Source organism: Oncorhynchus clarkii, chromosome 18 (genome assembly GCF_045791955.1).
Source record: "Oncorhynchus clarkii lewisi isolate Uvic-CL-2024 chromosome 18, UVic_Ocla_1.0, whole genome shotgun sequence".
Taxonomy (NCBI): domain Eukaryota; kingdom Metazoa; phylum Chordata; class Actinopteri; order Salmoniformes; family Salmonidae; genus Oncorhynchus; species Oncorhynchus clarkii.
Window position 1 is genome coordinate 61,295,950 of NC_092164.1, and position 12,838 is coordinate 61,308,787.

Sequence of the window (12,838 nt, forward strand, 5' to 3'; positions counted from 1 at the left end):
ATATTCCCCCAACAGCTCCACACTAGTTGTAGTATATTCCCCCAACAGCTCCACACTAGTTGTAGTATATTCCCCCAACAGCTCCACACCAGTTGTAGTATATTCCCCCAACAGCTCCACACTAGTTGTAGTATATTCCCCCAACAGCTCCACACTAGTTGTAGTATATTCCCCCAACAGCTCCACACTAGTTGTAGTATATTCCCCCAACAGCTCCACACTAGTTGTAGTATATTCCCCCAACAGCTCCACACTAGTTGTAGTATATTCCCCCAACAGCTCCACACTAGTTGTAGTATATTCCCCCAACAGCTCCACACTAGTTGTAGTATATTCCCCCAACAGCTCCACACTAGTTGTAGTATATTCCCCCAACAGCTCCACACTAGTTGTAGTATATTCCCCCAACAGCTCCACACTAGTTGTAGTATATTCCCCCAACAGCTCCACACTAGTTGTAGTATATTCCCCCAACAGCTCCACACTAGTTGTAGTATATTCCCCCAACAGCTCCACACTAGTTGTAGTAGTTGTAGTATTCCCCCAACAGCTCCACACTAGTTGTAGTATATTCCCCCAACAGCTCCACACTAGTTGTAGTAGTTGTTCCCCCCCAACAGCTCCACACTAGTTGTAGTATATTCCCCCAACAGCTCCACACTAGTTGTAGTAGTTGTAGTATATTCCCCCAACAGCTCCACACTAGTTGTAGTATATTCCCCCAACAGCTCCACACTAGTTGTAGTATATTCCCCCAACAGCTCCACACTAGTTGTAGTATATTCCCCCAACAGCTCCACACTAGTTGTAGTATATTCCCCCAACAGCTCCACACCAGTAGTTGCTCCACAGTAGTTGTAGTATATTCCCCCAACAGCTCCACACTAGTTGAAGTAGTTGTAGTATATTCCCCCAACAGCTCCACACTAGTTGTAGTAGTTGTAGTATATTCCCCCAACAGCTCCACACTAGTTGTAGTATATTCCCCCAACAGCTCCACACTAGTTGTAGTATAGTCCCCCAACAGCTCCACACTAGTTGTAGTATATTCCCCCAACAGCTCCACACTAGTTGTAGTATATTCCCCCAACAGCTCCACACTAGTTGTAGTATATTCCCCCAACAGCTCCACACCAGTTGTAGTATATTCCCCCAACAGCTCCACACCAGTTGTAGTATATTCCCCCAACAGCTCCACACTAGTTGTAGTATATTCCCCCAACAGCTCCACACTAGTTGTAGTATATTCCCCCAACAGCTCCACACTAGTTGTAGTATATTCCCCCAACAGCTCCACACTAGTTGAAGCTAGTTGTAGTATTCCCCCAACAGCTCCACACTAGTTGTAGTATTGTAGTATATTCCCCCAACAGCTCCACACTAGTTGTATATTCCCCCAACAGCTCCACACTAGTTGTTGTAGTATTCCCCCAACAGCTCCACACTAGTTGTAGTAGTCCACACTAGTAGTATATTCCCCCAACAGCTCCACACTAGTTGTAGTATATTCCCCCAACAGCTCCACACTAGTTGTAGTATATTCCCCCAACAGCTCCACACTAGTTGTAGTATATTCCCCCAACAGCTCCACACTAGTTGTAGTATATTCCCCCAACAGCTCCACACTAGTTGTAGTATATTCCCCCAACAGCTCCACACTAGTTGTAGTATATTCCCCCAACAGCTCCACACTAGTTGTAGTATATTCCCCCAACAGCTCCACACTAGTTGTAGTATATTCCCCCAACAGCTCCACACTAGTTGTAGTATATTCCCCCAACAGCTCCACACTAGTTGTAGTATATTCCCCCAACAGCTCCACACTAGTTGTAGTATATTCCCCCAACAGCTCCACACTAGTTGTAGTATATTCCCCCAACAGCTCCACACTAGTTGTAGTATATTCCCCCAACAGCTCCACACTAGTTGTAACAGCTCCACACTAGTTGTATATCCCCCAACAGCTCCACACTAGTTGTTCCCCCAACAGCTCCACACTAGTTGTAGTATATTCCCCCAACAGCTCCACACTAGTTGTAGTATATTCCCCCAACAGCTCCACACTAGTTGTAGTATACACTAGTTGAAGCTACACCAGTTGTAGTATATTCCCCCAACAGCTCCACACTAGTTGTAGTATATTCCCCCAACAGCTCCACACTAGTTGTAGTATATTCCCCCAACAGCTCCACACTAGTTGTAGTATATTCCCCCAACAGCTCCACACTAGTTGTTGTAGTATATTCCCCCAACAGCTCCACACTAGTTGTAAGTATATTCCCCCAACAGCTCCACACTAGTTGTAGTATATTCCCCCAACAGCTCCACACTAGTTGTAGTATATTCCCCCAACAGCTCCACACTAGTTGTAGTATATTCCCCCAACAGCTCCACACTAGTTGTAGTATATTCCCCCAACAGCTCCACACTAGTTGTAGTATATTCCCCCAACAGCTCCACACTAGTTGTAGTATATTCCCCCAACAGCTCCACACTAGTTGTAGTATATTCCCCCAACAGCTCCACACTAGTTGTAGTATATTCCCCCAACAGCTCCACACCAGTTGTACTAGTTGTAGTATATTCCCCCAACAGCTCCACACTAGTTGTAGTATATTCCCCCAACAGCTCCACACTAGTTGTAGTATATTCCCCCAACAGCTCCACACTAGTTGTAGTATATATCCCCCAACAGCTCCACACTAGTTGTAGTAGTATATTCCCCCAACAGCTCCACACTAGTTGTAGTATATTCCCCCAACAGCTCCACACTAGTTGTAGTATATTCCCCCAACAGCTCCACACTAGTTGTAGTATATTCCCCCAACAGCTCCACACTAGTTGTAGTATATTCCCCCAACAGCTCCACACTAGTTGTAGTATATTCCCCCAACAGCTCCACACTAGTTGTAGTATATTCCCCCAACAGCTCCACACTAGTTGTAGTATATTCCCCCAACAGCTCCACACTAGTTGTAGTATATTCCCCCAACAGCTCCACACTAGTTGTAGTATATTCCCCCAACAGCTCCACACTAGTTGTAGTATATTCCCCCAACAGCTCCACACTAGTTGTAGTAGTATATTCCCCCAACAGCTCCACACTAGTTGTAGTATATTCCCCCAACAGCTCCACACTAGTTGTAGTAGTTGTAGTATATTCCCCCAACAGCTCCAGTTGTAGTATATTCCCCCAACAGCTCCACACTAGTTGTAGTATATTCCCCCAACAGCTCCACACTAGTTGTAGTATATTCCCCCAACAGCTCCACACTAGTTGTAGTATATTCCCCCAACAGCTCCACACTAGTTGTAGTATATTCCCCCAACAGCTCCACACTAGTTGTAGTTGTAGTATATTCCCCCAACAGCTCCACACTAGTTGTAGTATATTCCCCCAACAGCTCCACACTAGTTGTAGTATATTCCCCCAACAGCTCCACACTAGTTGAAGTATATTCCCCCAACAGCTCCACACTAGTTGTAGTATATTCCCCCAACAGCTCCACACCAGTTGTAGTATATTCCCCCAACAGCTCCACACCAGTTGTAGTATATTCCCCCAACAGCTCCACACTAGTTGTAGTATATTCCCCCAACAGCTCCACACCAGTTGTAGTATATTCCCCCAACAGCTCCACACTAGTTGTAGTATATTCCCCCAACAGCTCCACACTAGTTGTAGTATATTCCCCCAACAGCTCCACACTAGTTGTAGTATCCACACTAGTTGTAGTATATTCCCCCAACAGCTCCACACTAGTTGAAGTAGTTGTAGTATATTCCCCCAACAGCTCCACACTAGTTGTAGTAGTTGTAGTATATTCCCCCAACAGCTCCACACTAGTTGTAGTATATTCCCCCAACAGCTCCACACTAGTTGTAGTAGTTGTAGTATATTCCCCCAACAGCTCCACACTAGTTTTAGTATATTCCCCCAACAGCTCCACACTAGTTGTAGTAGTTGTAGTATATTCCCCCAACAGCTCCACACTAGTTGTAGTAGTTGTAGTATATTCCCCCAACAGCTCCACACTAGTTGTAGTAGTTGTAGTATATTCCCCCAACAGCTCCACACTAGTTGTAAGTAGTTGTAGTATATTCCCCCAACAGCTCCACACTAGTTGTAGTATAGTATATTCCCCCAACAGCTCCACACTAGTTGTAGTATATTCCCCCAACAGCTCCACACTAGTTGTAGTAGTTGTAGTATATTCCCCCAACAGCTCCACACTAGTTGTAGTAGTTGTAGTATCCCCCAACAGCTCCACACTAGTTGTAGTATATTCCCCCAACAGCTCCACACTTGTAGTATATTCCCCCAACAGCTCCACACTAGTTGTAGTAGTATATTCCCCCAACAGCTCCACACTAGTTGTAGTATATTCCCCCAACAGCTCCACACTAGTTGTAGTATATTCCCCCAACAGCTCCACACTAGTTGTAGTATATTCCCCCAACAGCTCCACACTAGTTGTAGTATATTCCCCCAACAGCTCCACACTAGTTGTAGTATATTCCCCCAACAGCTCCACACTAGTTGTAGTAGTTGTAGTATATTCCCCCAACAGCTCCACACTAGTTGTAGTACACTAGTTGTAGTATATTCCCCCAACAGCTCCACACTAGTTGTAGTATATTCCCCCAACAGCTCCACACTAGTTGTAGTAGTTGTAGTATATTCCCCCAACAGCTCCACACTAGTTGTAGTATATTCCCCCAACAGCTCCACACTAGTTGTAGTATATTCCCCCAACAGCTCCACACTAGTTGTAGTATATTCCCCCAACAGCTCCACACTAGTTGTAGTATATTCCCCCAACAGCTCCACACTAGTTGTAGTAGTTGTAGTATATTCCCCCAACAGCTCCACACTAGTTGTAGTATATTCCCCCAACAGCTCCACACTAGTTGTAGTATATTCCCCCAACAGCTCCACACTAGTTGTAGTATATTCCCCCAACAGCTCCACACTAGTTGTAGTATATTCCCCCAACAGCTCCACACTAGTTGTAGTAGCTCCACACTGTTGTAGTATATTCCCCCAACAGCTCCACACTAGTTGAAGTAGTTGTAGTATATTCCCCCAACAGCTCCACACCAGTTGTAGTATATTCCCCCAACAGCTCCACACCAGTTGTAGTATATTCCCCCAACAGCTCCACACCAGTTGTAGTATATTCCCCCAACAGCGCCACACTAGTTGTAGTATATTCCCCCAACAGCTCCACACCAGTTGTAGTATATTCCCCCAACAGCTCCACACCAGTTGTAGTATATTCCCCCAACAGCTCCACACTAGTTGTAGTATATTCCCCCAACAGCTCCACACCAGTTGTAGTATATTCCCCCAACAGCTCCACACCAGTTGTAGTATATTCCCCCAACAGCTCCACACTAGTTGAAGTAGTTGTAGTATATTCCCCCAACAGCTCCACACTAGTTGTAGTAGCTCCACACTAGTTGTAGTATATTCCCCCAACAGCTCCACACTAGTTGTAGTAGTTGTAGTATATTCCCCCAACAGCTCCACACTAGTTGTAGTAGCTCCACACTAGTTGTAGTATATTCCCCCAACAGCTCCACACTAGTTGTAGTAGTAGTATATTCCCCCAACAGCTCCACACTAGTTGTAGTAGTTGTAGTATATTCCCCCAACAGCTCCACACTAGTTGTAGTAGTTGTAGTATATTCCCCCAACAGCTCCACACTAGTTGTAGTAGTTGTAGTATATTCCCCCAACAGCTCCACACTAGTTGTAGTTTGTAGTATATTCCCCCAACAGCTCCACACTAGTTGTAGTAGTTGTAGTATATTCCCCCAACAGCTCCACACTAGTTGTAGTAGTTGTAGTATATTCCCCCAACAGCTCCACACTAGTTGTAGTAGTTGTAGTATATTCCCCCAACAGCTCCACACTAGTTGTAGTAGTTGTAGTATATTCCCCCAACAGCTCCACACCAGTTGTAGTATATTCCCCCAACAGCTCCACACTAGTTGTAGTATATTCCCCCAACAGTCCACACTAGTTGTAGTATATTCCCCCAACAGTTGTAGTAGTTGTATTCCCCCAACAGCTCCAGTAGTTGTAGTATATTCCCCCAACAGCTCCACACTAGTTGTAGTATATTCCCCCAACAGCTCCACACTAGTTGTAGTATATTCCCCCAACAGCTCCACACTAGTTGTAGTATATTCCCCCAACAGCTCCACACTAGTTGTAGTATTGTATTCCCCCAACAGCTCCACACTAGTTGTAGTATATTCCCCCAACAGCTCCACACTAGTTGTAGTATATTCCCCCAACAGTCCACACTAGTTGTAGTATATTCCCCCAACAGCTCCACACTAGTTGTAGTATATTCCCCCAACAGCTCCACACTAGTTGTAGTATATTCCCCCAACAGCTCCACACTAGTTGTAGTAGTTGTAGTATATTCCCCCAACAGCTCCACACTAGTTGTAGTATATTCCCCCAACAGCTCCACACTAGTTGTAGTATATTCCCCCAACAGCTCCACACTAGTTGTAGTATATTCCCCCAACAGCTCCACACTAGTTGTAGTATATTCCCCCAACAGCTCCACACTAGTTGTAGTATATTCCCCCAACAGCTCCACACTAGTTGTAGTAGCTCCACACTGTTGTAGTATATTCCCCCAACAGCTCCACACTAGTTGTAGTAGTTGTAGTTCCCCCAACAGCTCCACACTAGTTGTAGTATATTCCCCCAACAGCTCCACACTAGTTGTAGTAGTTGTATATATTCCCCCAACAGCTCCACACTAGTTGTAGTAGTTGTATTCCCCCAACAGCTCCACACTAGTTGTAGTAGCTCCACACTAGTTGTAGTATATTCCCCCAACAGCTCCACACTAGTTGTAGTATATTCCCCCAACAGCTCCACACTAGTTGTAGTATATTCCCCCAACAGCTCCACACTAGTTGTAGTATATTCCCCCAACAGCTCCACACTAGTTGTAGTATATTCCCCCAACAGCTCCACACTAGTTGTAGTAGTTGTAGTATATTCCCCCAACAGCTCCACACTAGTTGTAGTATATTCCCCCAACAGCTCCACACTAGTTGTAGTATATTCCCCCAACAGCTCCACACTAGTTGTAGTATATTCCCCCAACAGCTCCACACCAGTTGTAGTATATTCCCCCAACAGCTCCACACTAGTTGTAGTATATTCCCCCAACAGCTCCACACTAGTTGTAGTATATTCCCCCAACAGCTCCACACTAGTTGTAGTATATTCCCCCAACAGCTCCACACTAGTTGTAGTATATTCCCCCAACAGCTCCACACTAGTTGTAGTATATTCCCCCAACAGCTCCACACTAGTTGTAGTATATTCCCCCAACAGCTCCACACTAGTTGTAGTATATTCCCCCAACAGCTACACTAGTATTATCCCCCAACAGCTCCACACTAGTTGTAGTAGTTGTAGTATATTCCCCCAACAGCTCCACACTAGTTGTAGTATATTCCCCCAACAGCTCCACACTAGTTGTAGTATATTCCCCCAACAGCTCCACACTAGTTGTAGTATATTCCCCCAACAGCTCCACACTAGTTGTAGTATATTCCCCCAACAGCTCCACACTAGTTGTAGTAGTAGTTGTAGTATATTCCCCCAACAGCTCCACACTAGTTGTAGTAGTTGTAGTATATTCCCCCAACAGCTCCACACTAGTTGTAGTAGTTGTAGTATATTCCCCCAACAGCTCCACACTAGTTGTAGTAGTTGTAGTATATTCCCCCAACAGCTCCACACTAGTTGTAGTAGTTGTAGTATATTCCCCCAACAGCTCCACACTAGTTGTAGTAGTTGTAGTATATTCCCCCAACAGCTCCACACTAGTTGTAGTATATTCCCCCAACAGCTCCACACTAGTTGTAGTAGTATATTCCCCCAACAGCTCCACACTAGTTGTAGTATTGTAGTATATTCCCCCAACAGCTCCACACTAGTTGTAGTAGTTGTAGTATATTCCCCCAACAGCTCCACACTAGTTGTAGTATATTCCCCCAACAGCTCCACACTAGTTGTAGTATATTCCCCCAACAGCTCCACACTAGTTGTAGTATATTCCCCCAACAGCTCCACACTAGTTGTAGTATATTCCCCCAACAGCTCCACACTAGTTGTAGTAGTTGTAGTATATTCCCCCAACAGCTCCACACTAGTTGTAGTATATTCCCCCAACAGCTCCACACTAGTTGTAGTATATTCCCCCAACAGCTCCACACTAGTTGTAGTATATTCCCCCAACAGCTCCACACTAGTTGTAGTATATTCCCCCAACAGCTCCACACTAGTTGTAGTATATTCCCCCAACAGCTCCACACTAGTTGTAGTAGTTGTAGTATATTCCCCCAACAGCTCCACACTAGTTGTAGTATATTCCCCCAACAGCTCCACACTAGTTGTAGTATATTCCCCCAACAGCTCCACACTAGTTGTAGTAGTATATTCCCCCAACAGCTCCACACTAGTTGTAGTATATTCCCCCAACAGCTCCACACTAGTTGTAGTAGTTGTAGTATATTCCCCCAACAGCTCCACACTAGTTGTAGTATATTCCCCCAACAGCTCCACACTAGTTGTAGTATATTCCCCCAACAGCTCCACACTAGTTGTAGTATATTCCCCCAACAGCTCCACACTAGTTGTAGTATATTCCCCCAACAGCTCCACACTAGTTGTAGTATATTCCCCCAACAGCTCCACACTAGTTGTAGTATATTCCCCCAACAGCTCCACACTAGTTGTAGTAGTTGTAGTATATTCCCCCAACAGCTCCACACTAGTTGTAGTAGTTGTAGTATATTCCCCCAACAGCTCCACACTAGTTGTAGTAGTTGTAGTATCCCCCAACAGCTCCACACTAGTTGTAGTAGTTGTAGTATATTCCCCCAACAGCTCCACACTAGTTGTAGTAGTTGTAGTATATTCCCCCAACAGCTCCACACTAGTTGTAGTAGTTGTAGTATATTCCCCCAACAGCTCCACACTAGTTGTAGTAGTTGTAGTATATTCCCCCAACAGCTCCACACTAGTTGTAGTAGTTGTAGTATATTCCCCCAACAGCTCCACACTAGTTGTAGTATATTCCCCCAACAGCTCCACACTAGTTGTAGTAGTTGTAGTATATTCCCCCAACAGCTCCACACTAGTTGTAGTAGTTGTAGTATATTCCCCCAACAGCTCCACACTAGTTGTAGTAGTTGTAGTATATTCCCCCAACAGCTCCACACTAGTTGTAGTATATTCCCCCAACAGCTCCACACTAGTTGTAGTATATTCCCCCAACAGCTCCACACTAGTTGAAGTATATTCCCCCAACAGCTCCACACTAGTTGTAGTATATTCCCCCAACAGCTCCACACTAGTTGTAGTATATTCCCCCAACAGCTCCACACTAGTTGTAGTAGTTGTAGTATATTCCCCCAACAGCTCCACACTAGTTGTAGTATATTCCCCCAACAGCTCCACACTAGTTGTAGTATATTCCCCCAACAGCTCCACACTAGTTGTAGTATATTCCCCCAACAGCTCCACACTAGTTGTAGTATATTCCCCCAACAGCTCCACACTAGTTGTAGTAGTTGTAGTATATTCCCCCAACAGCTCCACACTAGTTGTAGTATATTCCCCCAACAGCTCCACACTAGTTGTAGTATATTCCCCCAACAGCTCCACACTAGTTGTAGTAGTTGTAGTATATTCCCCCAACAGCTCCACACTAGTTGTAGTATATTCCCCCAACAGCTCCACACTAGTTGTAGTATATTCCCCCAACAGCTCCACACTAGTTGTAGTATATTCCCCCAACAGCTCCACACTAGTTGTAGTATATTCCCCCAACAGCTCCACACTAGTTGTAGTAGTTGTAGTATATTCCCCCAACAGCTCCACACTAGTTGTAGTAGTTGTAGTATATTCCCCCAACAGCTCCACACTAGTTGTAGTAGTTGTAGTATATTCCCCCAACAGCTCCACACTAGTTGTAGTAGTTGTAGTATATTCCCCCAACAGCTCCACACTAGTTGTAGTAGTTGTAGTATATTCCCCCAACAGCTCCACACTAGTTGTAGTAGTTGTAGTATATTCCCCCAACAGCTCCACACTAGTTGTAGTAGTTGTAGTATATTCCCCCAACAGCTCCACACTAGTTGTAGTAGTTGTAGTATATTCCCCCAACAGCTCCACACTAGTTGTAGTAGTTGTAGTATATTCCCCCAACAGCTCCACACTAGTTGTAGTATATTCCCCCAACAGCTCCACACTAGTTGTAGTATATTCCCCCAACAGCTCCACACTAGTTGAAGTATATTCCCCCAACAGCTCCACACTAGTTGTAGTATATTCCCCCAACAGCTCCACACTAGTTGTAGTAGTTGTAGTATATTCCCCCAACAGCTCCACACTCCACACTTTTCTTTATTTTACTATTTTCTATGTTGTAGAATAAAAGGTGTGTCTTGTTAAAAGTTAAATTGTTATAGTGAGATGTGGTGTGTCAGGTAATTCTGTTATTATAGTGAGATGTAGTGTGTCAGGTAATTCTGTTATTATAGTGAGATGTGGTGTGACAGGTAATTCTGTTATTATAGTGAGATGTGGTGTGTCAGGTAATTCTGTTATTATAGTGAGATGTGGTGTGTCAGCTCCACCACTGTTATTATAGTGAGATGTGGTGTGCCAGGTAATTCTGTATTATAGTCCAGGTAATTCTGTTATTATAGTGAGATGTGGTGTGCCACTAGTAATTCTGTTATTATAGTGAGATACAGGTTATTATGTTATTATAGTGAGATGTGGTGTGCCAGGTATTATGTTATTATATTGAGATGTGGTGTGCCAGGTATTAATTCTGTTATTATAGTGAGATGTGGTGTGTCAGTGTGTCAGGTAATTCTGTTATTATAGTGAGATGTAGTGTGTCAGGTAATTCTGTTATTATAGTGAGATGTGGTGTGACAGGTAATTCTGTTATTATAGTGAGATGTGGTGTGTCAGGTAATTCTGTTATTATAGTGAGATGTGGTGTGACAGGTTATTACGTTATTATAGTGAGATGTGGTGTGTCAGGTTATTATGTTATTATAGTGAGATGTGGTGTGACAGGTTATTACGTTATTATAGTGAGATGTGGTGTGTCAGGTTATTATGTTATTATAGTGAGATGTGGTGTGACAGGTTATTACGTTATTATAGTGAGATGTGGTGTGTCAGGTTATTATGTTATTATAGTGAGATGTGGTGTGACAGGTTATTACGTTATTATAGTGAGATGTGGTGTGTCAGGTTATTATGTTATTATAGTGAGATGTGGTGTGTCAGGTTATTATGTTATTATAGTGAGATGTGGTGTGACAGGTTATTATGTTATTATAGTGAGATGTAGTGTGTCAGGTTATTACGTTATTATAGTGAGATGTGGTGTGTCAGGTTATTATGTTATTATAGTGAGATGTGGTGTGTCAGGTAATTCTGTTATTATAGTGAGATGTGGTGTGTCAGGTTATTATGTTATTATAGTGAGATGTGGTGTGCCAGGTATTATGTTATTATAGTGAGATGTAGTGTGTCAGGTAATTCTGTTATTATAGTGAGATGTAGTGTGTCAGGTAATTCTGTTATTATAGTGAGATGTAGTGTGTCAGGTAATTCTGTTATTATAGTGAGATGTGGTGTGCCAGGTATTATGTTATTATAGTGAGATGTAGTGTGTCAGGTTATTCTGTTATTATAGTGAGATGTGGTGTGTCAGGTAATTCTGGAGTTCTCTGCTCCTTCTCAGTGGGTGAAGTGTGAGGAAAGACTGTTACACGTTGTCACACCTTGCTGCATTGTGCATTATGGACCCTTTTCACACCTTCAACTTGCTGATACATTTTTCACCGTGCTGCATAATTCTATCATAATTCATTCATAAAGAAATGTTTATTAGAGGCTCAGTCAAGGTTGTTGAGAGAAAATGTTGACTTCCCATGCTTTATATTTCAGGGATGATGTGTGATGTTTCTACTGTGTTCTCACCCAGTGTGTAACCATAGAATGAATATGAGTAGAACTGGGATCCCCAGTCAAGTCAACGATGCCATAATGGGTGAACTGGTGGCCATTTTGAGTTTCCCCATATGATTATAGCAGGAATTCTAATTCTACGGTTCTTTTTTCTCTCTCTCTCTCTCACTTACAGAATATGACAGACACCTAGCGCACAGCAAAGGCATGGCGACAGCATACCTGGACCCCAACCTCAACCACGCCCTGGCTGGGGGGGCCAAGTCGCGCCTCAGCGCGGGCACAGGCACGGCCACAGAGCGAGCCCCCGGGGCTCCAGACAGGGTCCTGAAGGTCTTCCATCACTTCGAGAGCAACAGCGAGCACAGCACATGGGCCAGTAACATCCGCCATGGGGACGCCACCGATGTCAGGGTAAGACAGACGGCAAATGTCTCAACAGGGGTCACACACCCACTCAGTTGAAGTTGATGTTGCCACTAATCACAGGTCTGGGATCTGATTATCACACACGATGGAACAGCATCTGACCCTGCATCAGAACTAGAGCCAATCAGTGTAGACCCAGCTTTAACCTGCAACTCATTTTACATTTACATTTAACATTTTAGTCATTTAGCAGATGCTCTTATCCAGAGCGATTTACAGGAGCAATTAGGGTTAAGTGCCTTCCTCAAGGGCACATCAACAGATTTTTCACCTAGTCAGCTCGGAGATTCGAACCAGCGACTTTTCGGTTACTGCTGCCATGTAATGGATAATGGACCTATATATTTTTTGAGTAATATAATATTT

General features: G+C 43.9%; 1 protein-coding gene across 23 annotated transcripts in view; it reads left to right on the forward strand.

Moving 5' to 3' along the window:
* The window catches only part of LOC139373815 (focal adhesion kinase 1-like), a 229,214-nt gene that overhangs the window by 114,919 nt on the left and 101,457 nt on the right, over window positions 1-12,838 (forward strand). For all 23 annotated transcript variants that reach the window (XM_071114852.1, XM_071114851.1, XM_071114850.1 and 20 more), the window contains one exon: window positions 12,219-12,457. In XM_071114852.1, coding sequence (XP_070970953.1) covers window positions 12,251-12,457 — 207 coding nt within the window. In that variant the 5' untranslated portion in view covers window positions 12,219-12,250. The remainder of the gene's footprint in view (window positions 1-12,218; window positions 12,458-12,838) is intronic.